The following is a 24,161-nucleotide window of genomic DNA, read 5'->3' as shown; positions in this document are numbered from 1 at the left end:
CACTACCACAATACTATAGTTGAGCTGTCCAGACTCCCGTATTGTACCTTAGTCCGTACACTAAAATAAATAATTGTAGGAAAGGTCCATGTGTTGGTTGGGAGTAGAAACGATATAAATTTTCCGTTTCAATTTGTTTGTATTTATTTAATTTAGGGTTTAAGAAATAAAAATAAAAATAACTAAATCTTGTGAACTAAAAATTTGTAAAAGATATATTAAAAAAATCTTTTAATTTTATGTTCTTAAATATATCATGTGAAAAGTTAATCTCCAAAATGGTAAAAAAAACCATCCTTTTTAAATATTCTAAACAGAAGGTAAACAAACAAATTTAAATGAAAAGATTACTACTCCTTAATTAATTAAGACCACATTCCCTCATTATGCCAAAGCAATTCTATAATGATCTCAAATTAATACTATATATAATAAAATAAGTTAGCTCACGATCAAATTATAATTTGGTGAATTTCTAAATACATATACAGAATCTCGACAAAATCTATAGATCCATTGTATAATGTTGCACGCCTGCAACGCGTTAGAGGGCATTCTTCACAAAAGTGAGGAAAAGAACAAAGAAATGTCATATATAACTAATTAAACACTCTCCAAACAAGGACAGAGATAGAAGTCTGAATAAAAATTTAATCGAATTCAATAAAATTTGTTTTAATTACAGAGTTTGTTTAATTGTATAGACAATTAACATTCAATCTTGAAACTCAATCATTAAAATTTAAAGTCGTAATTTTATAATTCAAAATCCATAAACTTGATGTTTTACTTTTCTGAATGACTCTTCCTAAACTAATGGGCCTCTTTTTCGAAACTAAAGTAATTCATTGTTTAAATCAATAAATGAAAATAATATTTTTTTGAAAATTTTCAAAATTGGTATAAACATATTAACGTATTAGACAATTATTTGAGTCCAATTTCCTAATTATACGGGAGTCCTAATACGAGGGTTATTTGTGCATGAAATGGTTTAATTTGAGGTGATTAATAATGAAGATATTATTTTACAACTTATACTAAAAGAACATTTTATTTTTAAATAGCTTAATCTCTACGATGGCAATACGAATATTCTCATTTTACATTTTATCTCACATAAAATAATACTCAAGCCTTTAGTCGAGCGGTAGAAACGTAACTTGTGATGTGTAATTTAGATAAGAACGCACCCACCCCTCCCCCCACCCCCCCGGATCATCATAGTAAATCCTCTTATTACCTATTCAGGTGAAAGCGTTTATTTTCTTTCAATCAACAAAATGATAGAGAGAGAAAAAATGATAACAACCGTTATAAAAAGCATAACATATAATCAAGAAATCTTTTAAAGGGGGTTTAAATTAATAAGAGGAAAGATAGATCATTTCTTGTTCTTCTTCTTCTTCTTGTTTTCAAGAATTTTTTCCAAGTCACTATGCCTACAAACAAGTACTCCTTCTTGTTCGAAACCAAACTCTTCCTCAGCTTGCTCTAACAACCTTACAAATCCTGGATCCGCCAAATAGCTCAACTCAACGATGAACCTCCTTTGTTTCCCATCATCAATTGCATGCACCACAAAATGTCCGTCCTTCACATCTTTTGGAAGGGGTAATGAGGCTGCTTCATCCTCCCAATCATCGAGTGCAAACTTAAAATTAGATCTTCTTGAGAATTGGAGGATCTTTTTTAGTTTCTTCGCGATATGCTTTCGATTTGTTGTACCTATAAACATCCTTAAAAATTGTTATTCTTTACTCAGACAATCGTATAATATAGAAAGAAAATGTTAAGAGCAAAGTTTATACATAGTTTAGGGAGAACAAAGGATTTGGTTTGTGAAAAGCATAGATGAGATGAAATGCATGTGAAATTTATTAACAATATGTCTATGAAGCATCACTTCTAGCTACCTTGTCCTCTTAAGGACAACATGCACCTAGTATTTTACTTCACATAGTTTGTTTTCTTTGCATCTCAACTAGTTCCACGAGGTAATTGCTACTTCCACTAGCTTGGACAGATGGAAAGAAATCACTCATTGTTTTTATCTAAGCGACACATGAGTCAAGAGTCTTTCAGATGTAGTCTCTCTACCTCCACGGGATAGGAGTAAGGTCTATAGGCACTCTATCTTTCCCATACTCCACTTGTGGGATTACACTAGGTATTTTGTTGTTTTTATTTTTGCTGGGATCTGAACGTGAGATCTCATGGTTCTCAACTGACTTCATTGATCATTAGTCACACCTACTACTCTGTTTCATCTAGTTTCTTTACATTAAATTAAGGAAGGACATATGGGGACCTCTTAGGTTAATGATGTAAACCTATACATAAGAGATCAATCAATTCTATACAAGTACTTTAGCAAGGGACCTTTTAGGTTAATGATGTAAAACTACACATAAAATGCTCAAATGTAGCAAGTGCTTTTAAGTAGCAGACAGCAAGCACAAACACTTCCATAGCTATATTGCTAATTTAATGAGGGCAACTTCCCATCTGACTTGTTGAAATAACAACTGCAAAGTACAGTATCTGATCACTTATTGCAAAGTAAAATGACTTCTCTTGTTCAACTACAATCACTAAATATTACCGCTAAAAGGAAAATCTATTGTCACTAAATATCTCCTTTGTTATACTGATATCGATCACATAGTGGATAAATAAGGATCAGTATACACATGCAACATTGTCACTTATATGCACAAACAAGCTAGATTCAATATTATATGTGTGAGGCTCGTAGTCAAGAAAAATCATAGAATCAGAGGGTTATATTATAACATTGATGGAAAGGTTGAAAGGGCACGTGAATGAAATTGAACTCATAATTACCAAATCTGGTATGACATTTTCGTTTACCATACATAACATGAGTTTGTTTTTTCAAAACATATATGAATTTTTGCTCAAGACTTGGAAATTTTACTCAAAATTTTGCCCAAAATTTCATGTGGAGAAATGATTTTCTAGCCCTTTACAAAATTTATTAGTTTTATGTCTTTTTTATATAATATTGTTATGTTTACACATATCAGATCTGAAAATGTCATTTTCTTTTATTCAAATTGTAAGAGGACAAGAGATCTCATATCCACAATTTCTTTTATAAAAACGCTCAATATGAAATATGTATACAACTGTATAAGTATTGTATAAAGTTCATGTTAAGTTTCTGGAGAAACCCAAATTTCATGTATATATAAAGTATTTCATGTTAAGTTTCTGGAGAAACCCAAATATGTAAAAAGTTCGTGTTGATTTCTGAAAATTTAATACTACTAATTCAACAACATTGTATACACAACTTCTATACAATACTCATACAAATTTAATACAACTACAACAACATACAAAAGTTAAAAAATTTCTTTGCTTTTTTAAAATTTCGTTTCAAATCAAAATCATACTAACAAATAAAAATACTTTGTAGTGTTTAATCCAAAACAAAAATAACGTGCATTATTTTATACATTTTTAGAAGAAGCCAATAATCAAAGTCATAATCTCCATGAATCATTGCCACATAAGTATTTAATCCAAAACAAAAATAAAATATATAGCTTCAGATCAATGATAAGATTAAAGTTGTAACAATTTGTTTGGATAACGTTAATCGACGTGTAAGTGACAAAGATACGAGAAAATGAATTTACAATAGTATATAATTATGAAACCTAACAAATCACCGACATTGATTAAATTTCAATTTAGAAATGTTTTTATTCTAGCTCTCTTGAGTTATGGGTTTTTATAGGCGAATATAGAATTTGAAGTTTACGAATTCTGATAGTAATATCAAGTTAATATACCAGAACAATTGAATTCACAATGATTTAACATTATTGTGAATATTTAATAAATATATTAGTGCATATAATGCACTATGAATTTGTCATTGTTGGATTCTAATTAATATAAATAATTTTTCTAGATTAAATAAATTTTAAAGATAAATAATGTTTAAACCAAATGTATTGAATATCTTCAAATTATATCTCCATTTAATAAAATATCTTGAATTTCAATCCTAATATGAAATTGTCTTCGATAAATAGCATATTAACCCCAAAGTTACCAATAAGAAATTTTTATAATGTAAATCTAAATTAATACGATACTAAAATAAATATCAAATAACAAATTGAACACATAGTTTTCCCCGAGCTTGAGACACACCTCACGAGTCACGATCATGCACACCAATTTATATATTAACTTGATATATATAAATTATTGACTTATTGCCATCATGTTTCTTTAATATTCAATAATTAATCATATTATAAGGGTATTGATGACTTGAGAGTCTTTCACGTAATATTTTTTTGCAAGTATCTTTATTTTAAAGCACTCTATATCAAAAATTATCTTTAGCGACAATTAATTGATATCAATAGTTTAATTGTTGCTGAATATGTTTTTTTCAATGGCAATAAAAATTCTTTGTAAATGTCTCTAAAACCTATAGCTAAATTGGATCCAATGACAATTAACTAATGTTGGTAAAATTAAAGTTTTAGTATTCTTGTGAATGTGTATATTTATTACCATTGAAAACTATTTTTGTTGTAGCGCGCACTTCATTTGTGATTTCACAATATTTAATCCCTCTTTGTGTTGATTTTTTTTTTTTCAATATTGCTACACATCATGATCAAATAACTAAATAACTTTAGTTTTGTTGGAGCTAACAAAATATAAATTCATTTTGTACCTCACAAATGTACCTAATTAATTATCGTGTTGAATTTTGAAACCACTTGATAGATATACTTGCACCTCAGATTTCACTCTCATAACAATTTTGGCCGGTTTGGTGGTGACACATCAAAGAGATATTTAAAAAAATTGCATACATTAGAAATTTTTAAGTTTTATGTATAAGTCGTGTGTAAATACAAGGGTCGTGGTGGAGTGGTAAGAGGTTTCGGGTTCATGTCGCCTTTGTTAGAGAACATTTTACCCACAATGTGGAATTCAAATTTAATTGAATTCGAATATGGATACCAGGCACCAGGTGGAAAATCAAAAAATATATATTTACGCTATCAAATTACCAAAATATATACTATATATTTTTAAGTAAAAGATTTTAAGATATAAATTTATAATTTAGAAAATAAAGTATATTACATGTCATAACATGTGAATTAAGGTGATATAATAATATAAAATTTCTTATACTAACGTAGAGTACATATTAATTATGATTAATGGAAATGCGTCTTTTTCTAACACAATCAGTGGCCACTATATATTCTTTTGTGCTTCTTTTTTGTGCTTCATTCAGTCAAACATAAACTAATTTTTTAAACACAAAGCATAAGCAATTGACACAAGTGTTTCTAAAATAAAAAAATACATTATATTAAATGATTTTACTCATACACAAATCACAATATAAAGAAATTTTACAGTCATACTTCTCTTATTTTTTAGATTATTAATTTCACTATGATATTTTTTACTGATCTATTCATTATATATGGTTTGTTTATATATATGCCAAAACTCTATTGAGAGGTAATAATTTTCTAATCTTGTTTATTTATATTTTTTGAATTAGAGATTTTTACTTTTACATTTAAAAGATTTCTTACTAAAATTGCAAGAAGACAAATATGTAGGCAGTGTGGTGAATGGATTGGGAAACTCTTGAAGAAAAAGCAAGAAAACACGTGCAGCCAGAAATGGTAAATCTTTGAAGCAAAGTCAAATGAATGACTCGTGTGCTAAAAGATTTCATAATTTTAATTTAATTAAGATTTTAATATAAATTTTAGCTATCGAATCAAAAAACAAAAATTATGACCTTCAACCTTCGGTCTGTACGTTGCAATAAAACATAGTGGTGACAAGACCATGCACATTATAAAACATAGTACTCTCACTCCCTCCGTTTCACAAAGAGTGACCTGGTTTGACTTGACATAAAGTTTTAGAAAATAAAAAAGATTTTTAAATCTTTTGGTCCTAAATTAAAGTTATGTCAAATGTATTAAATTGCCCTTCAATCTTGTGGCTTTAAACATGCACGTGGAAAACTGAAATTAAAATGTTACCAAAAAAGGAAAGAGGTCATTCTTTTTTAAACAGACTAAATAAGAAAGAAGGTCATTATTTTTTAATCGGAGGGAGCATTATATTTTCACAATGTTATAAGAGTGTCATTGATTCATTGGTCATTTCCACATGTCAAAGTTGTTGGACATGTGTCCTTGACTTAACCTAATTCCAACACTTGTCACATTATGGCATAGTCATAGGAAACGTGTCGTATCCGAGTTGATGGGAGATATGTTCTTCTTTTTACGGTATAATTGCTAACAGAGGAACCGAGTTCGTGGGTTTAGTCGAACTCAATAATGTATATTAATTTGTGAATTTTTAACATGTTCGTGGATTTAGTCGAACTCAATAATATATATTAACTTGTGAATTTTTAATATGTTCGTGAATTTAATCGAACTCAATAATATATATTAACTTGTGAATTTTTAACATAATTGATTGATGGCAGTAGTAAGAAAGAGCTGTGAAAATACTTTTCACATTAAGGAACTGTAGGTTCAGACCTTACTATCAATTTATTAAAAAAAATTAGAACTTCAAACTCTTAATACTGACTGCCGGCTCCACCAATGATAAACAAAAGATATGCAACATTATTTTTGATTAAAAGTTTTGACCTTGGAGATAAAATATCTTTGATAAAAGCATCTTCCCTCAATTTTAAAAAAAATTAGCTTTGTATACTGTTTCACTTTAATTCTGATAGCTGAAGAAGTTAAAACTGAACTATTTTGGATAGTGATGTTTCAATTTAAAACATAATTTACCTAACTAATCGACTTAAATATCATGTTTTATTTGGAATGTGGAAAAGTGAAGACTATTAATCCAAAACTATCACTAATTTGAGGGCCACCATTATTATTATTATACAATTAAATTGCACAAAAAAAAACCCAATTGTATTAATCTCTCCGTTCTAAAATAAAATATCGACTTACGAAAATGAAATTATCCCAAAATATGTATCAGTTCACCTTAAAAATTCAAGATAAAAACTAATATGCCTTTCCAATCATAATCTTATACTCCTTAATTATGTACTACAAGTTAAAAAGACATTCATTAAACAAAGATAATTCGATAAACTACACATTGTATTTTGTTGATTTTATAGTAGACATATTTTTTTTATTTTTTAATGGACATGATTTGAAGTCACTAACTTTTATCATCAATGTATGCCTAAACGAACAAATAAACCAATGAATGCAATTGCCACAAAGGAAAAGAAAACATGAAACTGAAAAATTGAAATCAACTAAACCTCAAAAACTCTCTAAACTTGTAATTTCCTAAACAAAAACTATGATATCGTACATACTATTTCGTATACGAACGCTATATATAAGTGTTGTATTTTTCATTTAAGCTAAACTTGATCTTCCCTTTATGTCACATGACGGAACAAGCATTAGGATTTTCATCGCTGAAATATTGAGGTGCAGAGTATGGTGGTGGTACATACCCAGAATGATCATGATCATGATCACGCGGTGCAGTAAAGTGTGGTGGTGACACATATCCAGTTCTATATCCATAACCATGATCGCGCGATGCAGTTAGGTATGGTGGTGGTGGCATATATCCAGTTCTATATCCATAACCATGATCGCGCGATGCAGTTAGGTATGGTGGTGCTGGCATATAGCCAGTACTATGACCATAATAACCATGATGATCCTGCATTGTCGCGCCATAATCTTGATTCACATGATTTTGATTGTAAATTGATGGCGGCATTGTGTAGTACATATTTGGATTACTGTAACCGTTACCACCATAGTCACATTCTTTTTTGTTGTTCATCACCTCTGTCTTTTGCTCTTTTGGTTCTGTGCTTTTACTTGCCATTCTAGACGATGATGCACCGTCTTTCTTTTTTCCATCACCACCACTACCACGACCACCACCACGAGCAATTTCTTTGTTCTTCTTGTTATCACACCCGCTACCTGATCCATCACCTTTCTTCGGTGCAACAACAGCTACTTTACGTTTCAATTCCTTTATAAGAAATTGCTTTACTTTTCGTGCAGATCCGTCACAATGCAGCTGAACTACCTCTGTGTTACATTGAACCTAAAATAAGTTAGGAAAAAATGTGAGACTTTACTCCTCCAATACTCAACGCTCATCGAAATTCAATGTGTAAACATTAAGGAGAAATATACCCCGAATTATCATAAATAAATAGTATGCAGATACTTTCGTCATACTTTTGGACATTGATATCCATGCCGTCCAAAAACTAGAACATATATACCCTTTATACTAAGGGACATACACTTTATACTAAGGGACATACACGCGTCATACTCTTATTCGCCGATTAAATATCGAATCGACGGATAAGATTACGCCACGTATCCCTATTTAGTCATCCGTTAAAGCATACATGCTATAGTTTTTAGACGGCAAGGGCATCAATATCCCAATAATATGACGGAGCGTATCTGCATACCATTTACGATAGTTCGAATATACTTATCCCTTTTCCCAACATTAAAATTAGTCAAATCGACTTTTGATGAACGAAAGGGATAGGGGAAATCAAATTTTCCAGAACATGACTATGAAGTGTACATTAGAGAAGTAAATTACTACCTTTTTGGGCTTTTTATCTTCCCCTTTCTTCTCCTCTGCTACCTTATTCTCAACCTTCTCATCGGATTTTTTCTTCTCCTCTACTGCCTTGTTCTCAACCTTCTCATCGGATTTCTTCTCTCCTCCGGCACCGGTGGTGCCGCCGACGGCAACCTTTTTGGGCTGAGCAGAGAGGAGCGCCACCTTCTTCTTAGTCTTGCTTTCCACCTTCTCCCGGAGCCATAAGGGATCCACATTCCCTTTCACCGTCAATTTTCCACTACTGGCATCCGCCTTCACGTCTTCCACACCTTCATTAAAAAATTAATAAATTCAAAAACAATATCGAATCGAGATTTTACCCCTACCTTAGGTATAGAAAAACTGTTTTCGATAAAACTCGCTAATTTCAAACATAGTTCCTTCTCCTACTGTTCTATAAACTGTAGATCTCGAATTAACTAATTTATAAAGTACGTAATAATGTTCAATTTAATTAATTTACCTTCAAAGTGACGAACGGAACGTCTAACTTTTTGAGCACAACCTTCACAATGCAAATCTAATTTTAACAGAATAGTAGCGATCCCGACGCCGGCGTCGTTTTTCCCACCGCCGGCCGACTTCTTTCCGGCTTCATTCTTCTTCTTCTCAACTTTGATTTTTTCCTTTTCCTGAAACCCAAAAAATTAAACAAAAAAAACATAATTCAGTACAATTAAAACTGAATTAAAGAAGAATTAGAGGATTTAGAAGAAAGAACTAATGAAAATTACCTCACCCATTTGAAGAAATTAGAGAATTCTTCGAGGATGAATTATGAGAATATTAGAGTTTTTTTATGTTTATTTGAAAGAAATTATTATTATTAATTGAAGAGAGAAAAAACAGAGGTAAAAGTGGAGAATATATAGAAAATGGGGAGACACGGTTTTCTATGGTTTTTTTTTTTTCTTATTTAGGACAAATATTTATTTTAATTTAATAGGAAACTACATCCTCTTACACACTATAGAAAGAAAAAAAAAGAGACGCGTATGTATTAAAATAATTTACAATTATATGTAAAATTTATGTAATTTTCCTAAACAGGATTATTTAATTATGTTGTTTAAATTTTACCTTTGTTTTTTAAGGAAAATGTTCAAAAATAGCTAGCCGTAATACACAAGAAAGAATGAAAATTACCTTTTTTCACAAGATTTTTTAAAGTGGTATTATTTTTAATATAATTTTCGTTCTATTTATTTTGTTAAATTGTTCACATGTCGGGAGAAAACTTGCCTTGTTTTGTTATGTTGGGAGGGTCATAACTTTTGTATAAATTAGCTTCACAATTAAATTAATATTTCAATACATATGTAAAAATTGAGTAAAAGTTATTGAGTTTTCGTAGTGAACTACTGAATCCACACGCAACATATTGGACTACCCCTTCGACCATTGATTTACATTACATTTGAATTTGTAGATTTAATTTGTCTCAACATAAATATATTTTTGTTGGCCTTACGTATCTTATTTGTTCACCTCTTCAATTTAGCAGATGGAAATATAATCTTTGTGACTTTGACACATGAAAAATTGTCACGACCCAAAAATGGATGTGATGGCACTCGTCGTATCCCACCAAGACAAGTCAGCCTAAAACCCAATCATTTCGATAAAGTGCGGAAATAAAGCAAAGTTCAATAGCAATTACTATTACGAAAACAAGTCAACTTAATTCAATCCCCAAAACCTGGTTGTCACGTGCACAAGCCTCTAATGTAAATACTAGAATTGAAAGAAAATACGCAAGTCTCAAATGACGTTGTCTTTCAAGTAAAAACAAAATCATAAACAGGAGTAAGAAGGTTCGCTGAGATGACAAACAGCTACCTCTCAGATCTCCACAGAAAACCTCGGAAACGAAGAGAATTGAAGGTATCACGAAGATCCGGGCTCGTAACCTACAAAAGATTGTAGAAGCAAGGGGTGAGTACCAAACCACACGGTACTCAACAAGCAAACCTCTAAACACAAGCTAAGAGTACAGAATACGGGTACTCCTTACACCCCATCCTAACCTCCATAACTACAACCTGCATAAAACCAACCCAACCTAACAATTTACAATTTACAAAGCATACAACTCAACAATAGCACTCTAACAGGTCATATATTCTCAATAACACCTCAATATTCGTCAATAACCAATTTCACAGAAAGGCACTCACAAGATCAACAACACACAAGATCAAGTTCATTAATAATAAAAATGTGCAATGCAATGAAATGCAATGTCAATTATAGTGATGCATGTCTGACCTAATGATACACACCCGCTGTCTCTCAGTCCGGGACCCATGGGGGACATATCTGTCCATGCATCCATCGCGGCGCGCGATACGTCCCTCGAAATATAATATCCGTCGCGGCGCGCGACACGTCCCTCGAAATATAGTATCCGTCGCGGCGCGCGATACGTCCCTCGAAATGGTACATCCTCCTTAATTTCTTATTCTTTCTCAATGCACATAACACTTGTCACAACCATGTCTCATAATAATGCAAATGACATGTTCACACAAATAATGAGGAGATGACCATTTTCATAACATTGCACAAATCACAAGTTCAACGATGATTCAACAAGTCTTTCAAACAATTCTCAACACATTACACAAACAATTGATCACATTACTCCCAAACATATACCACAAGGAAATACACGAATTTCATACGCTTAACAAGGGTTTAGAAATCCACTTGCCTTAAATAACCGAATAATCACTCCGAGACTTGAGTCTTCCCTTTCCGTTGAGCTTCCAAATCAATGTAATCTATTCAAGTGCATATTCACAATAAGATTTCAGAACTAACAATGCCCATATTACTATAGGTTTAGCCTAGACCCAAAAATCATCCGAATTTATAATCAAGTTCCTAAATCTTGATGTCAACTGTCAATTAACATGTCAACTCTCATATTTTCCAAATTTCAAGCTTAGGGTTAAGTTTCAATTTCTCTAAATAATATAATTTTAATGATCTTTATATATCACAATACACCCACTATTTTATTACATATCTCAATTATTACCAAAACTTGAATCATATGAGATAATTAAATGAAAATAATTGAAGTCGAAACTAACTACTCAGCACCCCAGTGGCGGACTACAAAACTACCTGCTAAAACAACCTATTTTCAATGTTTCAATCCATATTCCTTGTCCCACTACTAATAATCCTAATCATGGTCCAATGATTAGGAGTAATCATTATCCAATGATTGGACCATAATACTTACACTTATTTATAATCCCATGTTCAGAACGTCAAACCTATATACCTTCGATTTTTATTTCTGGTTTGTTTTTCATTCACAGGAGTCCCACATTTTTAATACTAATATTAGGACGCCTACTCATATGCACAACACAAAGATAGGCGTGGTTGATAATTATGATTACCTGAACGTTTTGTCGTCCCCTTAGATTGTGCCGCCGTAGTATTCTTTCCCGGAAGCTACTTTTGTTCTCGTTAATTTGTCGTTTACCAACATAAAAACCCTACTAACTTATGTTAACATGGGTCAAATAGTTAGGGTATTAATATATATATTATGGCATTGACCCATTAACCGCCAACTAAATAAATAAATTATTTAATATATACCCATCAATTAAATAACCGTAGTTATCGAATAATTCAAAATTTTCAAATCAACTTCACCGACTAATCAAAAATTACTCGAGTCAACTATTGAGAGGGGTAAAAACGGAAATTTTATGTAAATTTCTAAAAATGATAATCCGGGTCATTACAAAAATACACGCCAAGAAATCCTAAATTCACACAAGCACATCAATTAATAATGCCAAGAATATATAATTGAACCCAACATGAACTAATTAAGAGCTAATAAAAATGTAGGGATATATATGATCAAAACAAAGTTTGGGAAATCCGGATAAAAGGGAGTAGTTCGGATGGTAAGCAGTAGTCTTCGAGTAATCTAGGAAACGTAAAGGGTGAGAGATCCTAGGTAAGGATAAAAAAAATAAAAAAAAAATAATTATTTAATTAACTGGCTATCTGAGTCTAATATTTCATTTTATTGATTAGAGTTTGATATTTGATTTCTTTTCATATAAATGGGGTCCTCCATAAAGGAATTGTAGCCGAGTAGTGGTTATAATAGTCGTAGTAGAATATTTATGAGTTAGCATTTAGCAAGATATTCCCCTACCACCTATGAGGAAAAAAGCTTCGATTCATTTCATGGGAAGATGAAGAGTAATAATTAAGAAGAAGATTGAGAAACTTCATCGAAGGCGTTGAGTTCGATCTTTTGTTTTTTTTTTTTTTTGGCGACGCGATGAGTTCGATCTTTTGTAAATAAGCCGAATTAAGATTTTTAGTTTATGAATTGTGAATTTTGACTTTTTTTTATATATTAGGTTCCAATTGGATCATTTATATACATATATTAAATAAATGTATTTTAAATCACAACTACATATTTTCATTATATCAATAATTTGTTTGCCCATGCTTTTTAATTTCGATTGTTTGGAAAAATATTTTTAATGAGAATTTTTTTTCAAAAAGTACTTTCGAAGAGTAATAGTTTATGTTGGCAAATCAATTTTTTTAAAAAATACTTTTCTCAATATTTGAGCAACAATTTGTGTTTGATCAAATTTTAGAAATGTTTATGCTGAAACACTATAATTTCTTTCAGTTTCTGAAATATAGTTTCTAGTATACTACTCAAAAATACACCGTTATAAAAAAAATTGTGAGGTTACATCTTTATATTTTAAATAATTTCATAAAAATCCCAACTTATCCACTCGCAATAGCCATAGCTAGAACAAGAAAACGAAAGCACAAGATTGTATAGAAGTTATGTGAGCTGGCCATCTACTTCTAATACTTGTAATGGTCCCAATATATATAGTACTACCTGTTATTTCATTCTAAGTTGTATAAGATTAGTTGTCGAACATAACTCTCTTGCAACATGTATTTGTCATTTGTTGAGCACCTGTTATTTAATTTTAAGTTACCTTGGACAATTTGTTTTGTTTCATGGTAATTCGAATCCATAAACCTAGAATCGGAGGTGAAACATACTTTCCATTCAAGCAATCCCTCTTGTCTCCCAAGATCAGGTAAATATGCCAGATAATAATAACAAATTACTTACCTAACTAGTTTTTTTTTTGGTTTCCGAACTGATGTTCGATATCCATATTGGAGCATGATTAAATCCAAATATTTGCATCAGAAAGTCTCACATTGGAAGGTAAACCACTACCCAACAAAAGTGACTCTATACCTAGAGGGACCCAAACTCAAAATCTCTGGTTAAGGATGACGGAATAGTTGGATCCCGACAAGTTTTTGTTCTTGTAGTGTCAAACTAATGATTGGGCCTCTAGCTACCACACACTCAACTGGATGCTGAAATGGGCCGGTTGATTGTATAAAGCCACACTTTGCATGTATGATGCAAAGTGTCCAATCACCTAATGTCATCTTGCAATATTAATAGCATAAGTCAACTCAAATTAAAAAGAAAATAAATAACTATAATATAGTTCGAAAAAAAAAACTATAAGAGGAAAGGTAGAGTTGGATAATTGCTTGGTTTTAGTTTATTTATTGTGGAAGTGTTCCAATTATGGAAACAAACTAAATATAAACATTTTCTATTGTTAGACAAAGTTCTACAATTTTGTCCATTCTTTAGTGAAGCCCTTTTTTTCTTTCCAAAGATTCTCACCAAAATACAACTTGCAAGTTGCAAAAGTTGTTCAAAAACCTCATTAACTTGTCTACTATTTCAAAAATTGATTTATTTTGTTTGTTACTTTTTACATATAAAAAAAAAGACGAAAAATAAATAAATTATGTTTTACCCTAAGTCACTAATTATTTATTCTTCAAATTATTTTTCAATATCAAATATCAATTAATAGAGGTAATGTGGTAAAACAGTCATATCAATCATTATTTTTTTAATGAGTATGTCAAATTGTTCAAATATAACAAGTAAAAATAATTGAAGGGTGTATTTTATTACGTGTTATTTGAGTATAACAACAATAATGGGTAGAGTGTATGCATACCTTACTACTACCTTGTGGAAGTAAAGAGTCTATTTCTGAGAGACCCTTGACTCAAGTGTATCAAATCCAAGTACAAGAAAGAAGAAAACAATGAGAACATAGCAGTTAATAAGAAAGAAACAGTAAAACAATAATAACGTGATAATCGAAAAATAATAAACAACATATGGCTAGAACTACACTGGTATGACTACTAGACAAGACAACAGTTTACCCTTACTAACCTTCTATTCTAATACACGACCTTCACTCCTTATCTAAAGTCATGTCTTCTAGTAATATGAAGTTGCGTCATGTCTTGTCTAACCACATCAACCTACATACTTTTCCGATTTAACTCTACCCTTCCACGTACCCCTACAACCAACCTCTCGCACCTCCTCATTAGGGAGTCAACACATCTTCTCTTCACATGTCCAAATCATCTCAGTCTCGCTTTCTTCATATTGTCTATCACAGATGTCACTCTCACATTCTCTCGAATAACCTCATTCTTAATCTTGTCACAACATGCATCTTCTGAACATGTGAATTCTTGACTAGTCAACATTCCACCTCATCCAACAAATACATTCTAATCACCACTCTATAAAACTTACCTTTAAGTTTATGTGGTACCTTCTTATCACACAAGATTCCAGCGGTAAACCTCTCTTTCATCCATGCCATTCAAATGTGATATCTGACATCATTGTCAATGTCCACACTATCTTAAATCTCTTTGAAATAATTTGTATGATAAGTCTTAATTCCACGTCCACTTCATCCAACACCATCCTAAATTTTCACTCTAAATATTCCATTTTGATCTTGTTTGACCTGAATTCCTTGAACTCCAAAATTTATCTTCAAACCTCCAACCTCCAAATATTACGTGTTATATTGGTGGACATTATAAAAATATTTTGGTCATGGTAATAAAAAGCAATAGGACCATTAAAAAAAAAAAAACAATAGGACCAACCGTTTCAGACCCACCCGGTTCATTCTCCTAATTAACCACCGCCAAAACGTAATTAAACCGCCTTCCTGTCGACGTGTCATCCTCAATTCCTGTGGCGTTAATTTTTTATCTTTTCCTTTTCTTCCATATTTCCGATTTTTTTTTTTGCTTTACTTTTCTCAGATTCCGATCATTTCCCTTTCACATTCCTTCAAAATTCCCCTCTCGCCGGAAAAAAATGCCGGAGATCGCCGCCGTCTGTTTATCCGCCGTCTCTTCTATTCCTCTCCTAAAAGACCCTCCCTGTTCCTCCGGTTCCTCATGTTCATCTTTCCGTAAGTTGACTCTTTTTCCGAGTCAATCGCCGATCCGTTCCGTTAAGTTCGTCGCGAAGGCGTCCGGCTCCGGCGGTTTCCTTGGCGATGACGCATTCGGACCCTATCCTTGGGAATCGTCTGACTCCAGTGATCCTTGTATGTTCGTCAATCTCTAGATAGTGTTAGTTTAAAATTCAAAAGCCTAAAAGTACTGTTTCTTTTTTTCCTTTTGCTCCTTAAATTTTGAGATTTTAAGCTATGTGATTCATATTACTTAATTTATTTATTTAAAGGCGAATTAGGCTTTACAACTAGAGGATCCGTAGATCTCAACGCTTATCATAAATGCAGGGTAAGATTGCGTATAATAGACACTTGTGGTCCGGTCCTTCCCCAGACTCCTACATAGCAGAAGCTTAGTGCACGGTGCTATCATTTATTTTAGATACTGAAATGTAGAAACAACAATGGAGCTTAGCTAGTTGGTGGTGTTTTAAAAGAAATACTAAGGATTAGCTGAGGCATACAATTAGGATTTTGTTTTGATGTATGTGTTGAATTGTAGCTCTTGTTTCCAGTAGGCAGAGATACTTGTTTAGGATTTCATACAAATTAGATGCTAAAAGTTCATTCTTTATTTATAGTTTGCCTTTTCCATTTTACATAGCATTCCATCTTTGTTTAGAGTTATTTTTTAGTGTTGTATAGTTTAGTTTATGTCTGTGTGTGTAAAGATTTTTTAATCTGGAAATAGTGTTGCTCTTTTATATCAGGAAAAATTGTTCTTGTAGTAGTTTCCTTGTCTGTTAATGTTAGATTCCTAAGGCATTCTTCAAGGGTGTTCTACCTCAAAATTAAAGTCAATTGACATTCTGCTTAAAGATTTGAGCGAAAAATTGGTTTTAGGTTCAATTATCTTCTGTGAGAGGGTAGTTCATTGAGAAGTTGTGTTAGTAGATATTTATTCATGGATTTCAATTTAGTGACCATGAAGCACTAGTATGTCAATAGATGTTTTATACAGTTTCGTATTGTGGATTTTGTGACAATACACCCTTTTTTGGAGGAAGCTAAAGTGGACTGTAGTTTGAAATGCTTCAAGAATGACTCTCAAAAAACCCTTTACCTGCAATGCATTGCGTGTTAAGTTGTGCAAAGAATTTGTTAAACATTTTAATCAGATTTCGTAATCAGAAAATCCTAATACAGTTCAAGTTAAGTATACTGTGGTTGATGTTGTTATTTGCATCTTGTCAAGACTTTTTAGGGACACCATCTTACACAGTGATAACCTAAATTTTGGTAATGGAATCCCTATTGTAAAAGAATTAAAATATTTTGTCAGGTTAGAAATGCATAGCTAATTGTAGGAGAGAATGAAGCTTTGTAAATTTGTAGCGCCTCCAAACTTGATGCTTAGCATATATAAGTAACTTCTAGAATGCTTCAAAATTGGAGCTTACCCATCTGACCTCCTCGAGGATTGGATACTTTTTTATTTATTACAGACTTTTTTTGATTCTGTGTGAGATGAAAGAGAGCAGGTGAGGCATTTCTGTTACGATCGTTTGGGACAGAAATGTTTCAAGTGTATCTTATCACATTGGTCCAGTGACTCCAACTCTGTCCTGAAACATCAACCACTTTCATTGGTTTATGTGCAAGAATCTTGTTCTATGACAGGTCCATATATTTGATGATCTCTCCCTCCTTATATCTGGTAAACTAAGTAGCACAAAATTAAACTCTGAAAAGATGTACGTCCCCTCATGTATGATGCATACTTCGGACTCCAAAAGTCCCCTCGCATTGACTCAAATGAAAGGTTAATTATTGGTTTGATATTTTATAGCATTTATTTCTTTTGAACTTTTCTTTCTCCCCATTTTATATATAGATATAATTCATCATTTAATCAGGATATGTCTTCACTTATAGTCTCTTGGCTGTCATAGTTGATTAACCTTTTTGTTTGAATTTAATTATTTGTTTTTGAAGTTTTCCCTGCTATTTGCAGCTATGCAGTGGGTACAGGAGGAGAAAATCACACTGTTCACTGCTGATGGACTCGTTCAACTTGGGGGAAACATGGTTAAGCGACGGATATCTTCGTCTGATGTATGCTTATTTCCCCCCATCAGTTCTGTGCATGTTTTTCTCACCATTCTGAGCAAAAAGGCATAATGGAATTTCATTCCTGTATTTTCTTGTAGCGAATATAGTTCATTCATTGAATCTCTAAACACTGTTAGGTGTATTAGTTTATTCTAGTTTGGAAGATACACAATATACTTGTAAGAACTGAATAAGTCTGCAGTTTGTAGAAGTTCTTGAGACACGCTGTATAATATCTTCTTGCCATTCTCGTTGCTTCCCTCTTTCCATACTTCATCCGCTCTGTTTAATAAAGATAATTGCTTTTGCAATTGATTTTGCACATCTTGTCTGATGTTTTACTTTGAAATGCAGAAGAAGCAAGGAAAATTGAAAGTGTCTCCAAGACTTCAACGATTTCGCGAGAGCAGTTACATGGATCCAAATCAAAGCCTCTGTTTAGGTGCTCTCTTTGACATTGCAGCAACTAATGTAAAGCTTCTGCTACTTGTCAACTTCTAATGTCCAATGTTTATGTTCATCTTAATGGGAATTGGAATTGGTGACTTTTCCAGGGCCTTGACATGGGCAGGAAACTATGCATAATTGGATTTTGCCGTTCTATAGAGATGTTGAGCGACGTTGTGGAAGACACTGTTCTTGAGCATGGTGGGGAGGTATTTCTTATATCACCTCTCTTTTTTGGTTCTGATCCTTTCATGGACCAATTTGATTGGCGTTGCATGACAAGCCCGAGCTTCCCTTGCACACTTTCTTTATGAACTCATTGCCTTTCTGATCATCTCGTACATCTTGACCTATAGACCTGTTATTATAGGCTCGTAGGTCAACTTAGTTAGGCCTCAAATATCATTAGCGTTGAGAGTGTGGATGGTAATTGAAGCTGTTTTGACATCAAGTAGGTTTACTTTTAGGTTCTCTCTTCTTTGGTAATTCAGTATGAAATTTCAGATCAGGTAGTATCATTTCCTTTATTAGAGTTTCATAACTTATTTAATGGTTCGACAAATTATCTTTTCGTGCTACAGATTGTCTCTGCGGAGAAAGCCAGCAAGGGCGATATGCAGGAAAAGCTAACTATGACGGTTGCAGTACCGCTACTATGGGGGGTTCCTCCTGCGTCTGAAAGGATCCACCTTGCAGTTCGAAACGGTGGAGGCATTGTAGATAAAGTTTTCTGGCGATGGGACTTCCTGTAGATAAATATCTAAGCTCCATAGCCTTTGTTTGTTTGTGCATTTGTAAATATTATTGTCATTCTTCTGTACAAAATTGGAATATGTAACTTAATCTGTTACAAACTAGTTGTTAGTCCATCCTTCATTCTGAATTGTAAAGTGGGCACCTCAAGAATAACAAATTACCTGTCAATAAAAAGTGTTGAATTACTTTGGCTATCATGACATGTTCATCAATTGTGAGCCAGTTTACATATTTCCATGGCCAAACACATATGCAGACCCTTAAACTTGTCTCTAAATTTCATTTTGACACTCTAACTCAACCTTGTTCCATTTTAACCTTTCAACTACAATTTTTATGTTCCATTTTAGCACTTCTAAGTGATGTGGCAGAGAGCGTGCATCACACATTCTCTAAGAGAGTGAAAGACAAAAAAAAAGATTTTTTAAAAAAATAATAAAAGATTATCCTTCAACTCTATTTCTTTTATGTACCATTTAACACAAAATACTAATTTTATGATTTCTTTATTTCTATATGTGTTATTCAACTGCAATTTTGCATTTTAAAAATCGACGATCATCCGTTAATTATTGTAAAAAATTCAAACTGAAGGACTATCATTGTTTTTTTTATAAAAAAAGTAACAATTTCTTTTTAAGAGTTTTCCTATATTTTGGCGTGAAAAATAACCGACGAAAGTGCGTCGATTTCTTTCTTAAAATAATCAATGACAACCCAACGAAGTCTATCGAGTTTCAACATTTTTTGGTAGTGCTATTAATTAGCAATGAACATGAGTTTTTTCTTACTCGTATTTAATTAGTTGAATGAAAAATTAGAAAGCTGATATTTGAGTTAGTCCAAGTAGACTAGATATGGAAAAAAAATATATATGTGATGTTATTTAAATTAACTAATTGTTTTGTTAAAAAAAAAAAAAACAACCCACTTTCGCAGATTATTTTTTCACACAATAAAGTACAGAAACTCTAAATTATTTTTTCTAAAAAAAAACAATGTTCATCCATTATTTTTTAACACAATAATGGCATGTGAAGTACGCACATCTCACTTTGTTGGTTCTTTGGAAAGAAGTGCCAAAATGGAACATAAAATTTGAAGTTGAAGGGTTAAAATAGAACAAGATTGAGTTGGAGTGCCAAAATGAAATTTAAGGATAAGTTTAAGGGTCTGCATATGTGTTTGGCCTATTTCCATTGTATACACAAAATATAGCAATCCTACAATTCAGAAACTAAAAAAAAAAGAAAAGGACAAAATGGATTGAGTTAGTGAATTAGGGTTATTTGATCCGCTCTAAAGTTACTTATAATGAAATGAGTTGAATTGAAATATGCTGAAATGTGGATCAATTTGATAATATAAACAATCTGTATTACTCTCCCAATCTCAATTTATGTGACTTACTTTCCTTTTTAGTCAGTCCCAAAAAGAATGACACATTTTTATATTAAGTAATAATTTAACTTTAAAATGTCTGTTTTCCCTTAATGAAATGATTTATAGTCACACAAATTCCTATCATCCATTTTAGACCATAAATTTTAAAAGTCTTCATTTATTTCTTAAATTTCGTGCCGAGCTACAGTACCTCTCATAAAATAGAACCGAGGGAGTATCTTTCATGGACACAGTACTCCACATATGTCAGGCTTATTTTAATTCCCCTTCATCATATTTTATGTGAGATCTACTTTTTTCTACAAAGAACACTCAATAATTCAAAAACAATAATGTATAACCAATTATTTTAATATATCTTCTATTTCCTTTTTTTATATTGTTCGACTTCTTAATTCTAATGAAATGAAGGTTCCTACCATAGATTTCTGCAAGTCAGAGCTAAAACCAGGTACTACACAATGGGATTCCACAAAATCTCAAGTTTTTCAAGCTTTGCAAGAGTATGGTTGTTTTGAAGCAATATATGATAAGCTTAGAAATGAAACTTTAGAAGCCATGTTTGGTAGATCAAGAGAAATCTTTGAATTTCCATGGGAGATCAAAATGAAAAACTTGTCAAAGAAATTACCCTTCAATGGCTACATAGGGAAGCTACCAACATTACCATTCTATGAGAGTGTATGCATTGATGACTTGCTTCAACCTGAAACTTTTGCTAATATCTTCTGGCCTGAGGGAAATCCTGAGTTTTGGTATGTTACTTCTTTTAAGATTTTGTATTTGTCGTTTTTCTTTCTTTTTTTGGTAACTGTGATTTTGTCGTGAATCTCTTCATCATACATTATACCAAACACACCCTATATGATAAATCTATTCTATGTCTCACATAACAAACAATTAATTATGTGAGGCTCTCTTATTGCTTGAAAAGTGGAGTCATGTGTCCCCATTTGCTTGTTTTACAGCAATGTAGTAAAGTCCTACTCAAAGCCACTAGTGGAATTGGATGAGATGGTGAAAAGGATGGTTTTGGAGAGTCTAGGACTACAAAATTACATTGATCAATTCTTGGATCTCACCACTTTCCAATTGCGATTAACCAAATACAATGCAGATCAAGATGACGAAATTGGGAATAAACCTGGAATTGGTGACCATACTGATGGTAGCTTCTTGACCATAATATCCCAAAATAAAGTAAATGGATTGCAAATTCTCAAGAAAAATGGAGAGTGGATTGATGTTGATATTTCATCGAATTCGTTCGTTGTTCTGTCTGGGGATTCCTTCGTGGTAAGACTACTTTGGACTGTTTTTCCTTGAGTCGGGGGTCTTAATGGAAACAACTTCTGTACTTCTAAGGTAGGGGTAAAGTTTGTGTACACTCTACCCTCTCCAGACCCTTCTGGATATGTTGTTGTATATGTAGACATCGAGTCAATTGCAGTTGATGCTATCGTCTCGATGTCCACATACTACATCTTCCTTTTTTGTTTGGTAAGTAACAATAGAACCAAAGAGATGTTTACATACTATTCCTGGGACCATGGTATTAAATATTAATCATGAGGTTAAGCTCTTTGTCTTAGATTAACATAATTGTGCAAATTTATACAGGCATGGACAAATGGTCGATTGCATTCTCCTCTCCATAGGGTAACGATGGCCGGAGAAAATGATAGGTTCTCCATTCAGTTATTTGCTGATCCAAAAACAGATTGCACCATAAAGGCCCCAAAAGAACTCGTGGATGAAGAACACCCTTTACTCTTCAAGCCATATGACATGCTTGGTTATTTTGAGTTTTTTGGTACAGAAGCTAGACGGGAAGCTGGCCCCAATGTTCTCAAGGCTTATTGTGGTGTATGAATTATTGTAGTTATTAAAGCTTCAACTTGTCAAGGACTATCAGAAATAGTCTCTCTATCTCTGCAGTAAAAATAAGATCTGCATATGCTCTATTCTTTTCAGACCCTACTTCGTGGGACTACACGGAATATTGTTGTTTTTGTTGTGAAGCTTCAGTTTCCTGTAACTTAGGTCGGTAGCTCATGCTCTTCATATTACTTGGACTCTCTTTTTGCTTGTACTTCCTCTGTTTCGTATTATTTGGTCTATGTTGATATGGCAACATATATATCTCTTAAGAAAATCTTGATGAATTTGAAACTTTTAGGGCAAAGGACCAATTTGAACACTTTTTATAATACATTAAGGGGGCGTTTGTTTACTGGTTAGAGTTATGCAGGTATTAGTTATACATGGTTTAGTTATGCAGGTATTAGTTATGCAGGGTTTAGTTATGCAAGATTTCGTTGTGCAGGTATTAGTTATACAGGATTTGGGTTTAGTCATGCGGGTATTATTTAGTTATGTATAAATTATAATACATGAATTATTAACTATTGAATATTAAATTTGTTGTAAATTAATATATATTATTTAATTACAAATAAATAAGTATACAAATAGTATAAATTCTCCCTCTTTTCAAAAAAACGTTCTCCCTCTATACTTAACTGAGACTTTTGTTTTTTCATTTTAGTAATTTTTTTTTTATGTTTATAGCTTATAAAAATAAAATGCCATTAATATATTTCAAGTACATTATAATATCCTATTTTATATAATGTAAATATTCTATCTATATATTGTATATATATTTTTAATATACCAAATATATGAATTAGATATAAATTCACGTCCTAAACAAAATAATAATACATGTTAATTAAATATGTGAAATTTATTTAATAATACATAACACTTATATATGATTAACATATTCGCCGTCAAAATATTTACAATCCAATTTATAATATTAATAAAGTATTTATATTTGGAATCCAAATGAAACAAAAAAGGTTCGGGTTTAAAAAATAAAAGAAAAAAAAGTTAGGAAAACTGTATAGTTAGGTAAAGTTCTCAATAATTAATGATTTAAAAATTAATTAATATGGGTAAATGTGTAATTTATTATTTTAATGCATGTATAACTAATACCCGCATAACGTATTCCATCTTCTATCCCGCATAACTTATATATAGATTCCCTCATAAGTTATGTTGGTATTAATTATATAGGATTACAAAAAGCACAACCAAATACCGTATAAAATAAATACATGAATAACTTTTATACAACATTTTAGAACCCTACCAACCAAACATGGTATAAGTTATGTTGACTTTTCAACCTAATAAAAAACTTCTACCAAACACAGTACAGCTAATACAACATTTTATACATGAATAAGATGTACTCTTATACAGTAACCAAACAGCCCCTAAGGAGTATATGAATCATATCAAATATATTAAGGACCAAAATAAAATAACCCCAATACAGTAAGGATCATTTTGATTATTATCACAAGT

The 24,161-nt window shown here is 32.1% G+C and overlaps 4 protein-coding genes across 4 annotated transcripts; 2 read left to right on the top strand and 2 right to left on the bottom strand.

Annotated features, from left to right (window-relative positions):
* Positions 1-1,384: 1,384 nt before the first annotated feature.
* On the bottom strand, positions 1,385-2,472 carry LOC125806942 (uncharacterized). Its single transcript, XM_049486694.1, has 2 exons — positions 2,409-2,472; positions 1,385-1,728 (listed from the first exon to the last, which is right to left on the bottom strand). The coding sequence occupies exons 1-2, from the start codon at positions 2,470-2,472 to the stop codon at positions 1,385-1,387; spliced, it is 408 nt and encodes a 135-aa protein (XP_049342651.1).
* Positions 2,473-7,482: 5,010 nt separating this feature from the next.
* Positions 7,483-9,510, bottom strand: LOC125841023 (heavy metal-associated isoprenylated plant protein 3-like). Its single transcript, XM_049520019.1, has 4 exons — positions 9,450-9,510; positions 9,179-9,347; positions 8,695-8,984; positions 7,483-8,169 (listed from the first exon to the last, which is right to left on the bottom strand). Exons 1-4 carry the CDS (start codon positions 9,456-9,458, stop codon positions 7,483-7,485), a joined length of 1,155 nt encoding a protein of 384 aa, XP_049375976.1. The 5' UTR covers positions 9,459-9,510.
* A 6,396-nt stretch (positions 9,511-15,906) lies between these two features.
* LOC125841010 (uncharacterized) lies at positions 15,907-19,468 on the top strand. The gene is made up of 5 exons (XM_049520005.1): positions 15,907-16,214; positions 18,076-18,176; positions 18,528-18,644; positions 18,728-18,829; positions 19,202-19,468. The coding sequence occupies exons 1-5, from the start codon at positions 15,980-15,982 to the stop codon at positions 19,370-19,372; spliced, it is 726 nt and encodes a 241-aa protein (XP_049375962.1). The 5' UTR covers positions 15,907-15,979; the 3' UTR covers positions 19,373-19,468.
* Positions 19,469-21,158: 1,690 nt separating this feature from the next.
* LOC125806941 (probable 2-oxoglutarate-dependent dioxygenase AOP1) lies at positions 21,159-22,652 on the top strand (the record flags this gene model as incomplete). The annotated part of the gene is made up of 3 exons (XM_049486693.1): positions 21,159-21,535; positions 21,749-22,076; positions 22,401-22,652. Coding segments are annotated over 3 exons (957 nt in total), but the record flags the coding sequence as incomplete, so codon positions are not given.
* Positions 22,653-24,161: the final 1,509 nt, after the last annotated feature.

Source organism: Solanum verrucosum, unplaced genomic scaffold (assembly GCF_900185275.1).
Source record: "Solanum verrucosum unplaced genomic scaffold, falcon-dt-bn FXZP01000196.1, whole genome shotgun sequence".
Classification (NCBI taxonomy): Eukaryota; Viridiplantae; Streptophyta; class Magnoliopsida; order Solanales; family Solanaceae; genus Solanum; species Solanum verrucosum.
This window is presented reverse-complemented; position numbering and strand designations above follow the sequence as displayed.

What these genes read in the sequence shown, in the direction of transcription:
- LOC125841010 (XM_049520005.1), top strand. Translation starts at nt 15,980, where the DNA reads ATGCCGGAGATCGCCGCCGTCTGTTTATCCGCCGTCTCTTCTATTCCT. An exon ending in GTCTGACTCCAGTGATCCTT is followed by an intron (nt 16,215 to 18,075) that starts GTATGTTCGTCA and finishes TGCTATTTGCAG; the next exon opens with CTATGCAGTGGGTACAGGAG. An exon ending in TTCTTGAGCATGGTGGGGAG is followed by an intron (nt 18,830 to 19,201) that starts GTATTTCTTATA and finishes TTCGTGCTACAG; the next exon opens with ATTGTCTCTGCGGAGAAAGC.
- LOC125841023 (XM_049520019.1), bottom strand. An exon ending in TTCCGTTCGTCACTTTGAAG is followed by an intron (nt 8,985 to 9,178) that starts GTAAATTAATTA and finishes TTTTTAATGAAG; the next exon opens with GTGTGGAAGACGTGAAGGCG. An exon ending in AAGATAAAAAGCCCAAAAAG is followed by an intron (nt 8,170 to 8,694) that starts GTAGTAATTTAC and finishes AACTTATTTTAG; the next exon opens with GTTCAATGTAACACAGAGGT.
- LOC125806942 (XM_049486694.1), bottom strand. Translation starts at nt 2,472, where the DNA reads ATGGAAGTGTTTGTGCTTGCTGTCTGCTACTTAAAAGCACTTGCTACA. An exon ending in TACATTTGAGCATTTTATGT is followed by an intron (nt 1,729 to 2,408) that starts GTAGTTTTACAT and finishes GGATGTTTATAG; the next exon opens with GTACAACAAATCGAAAGCAT.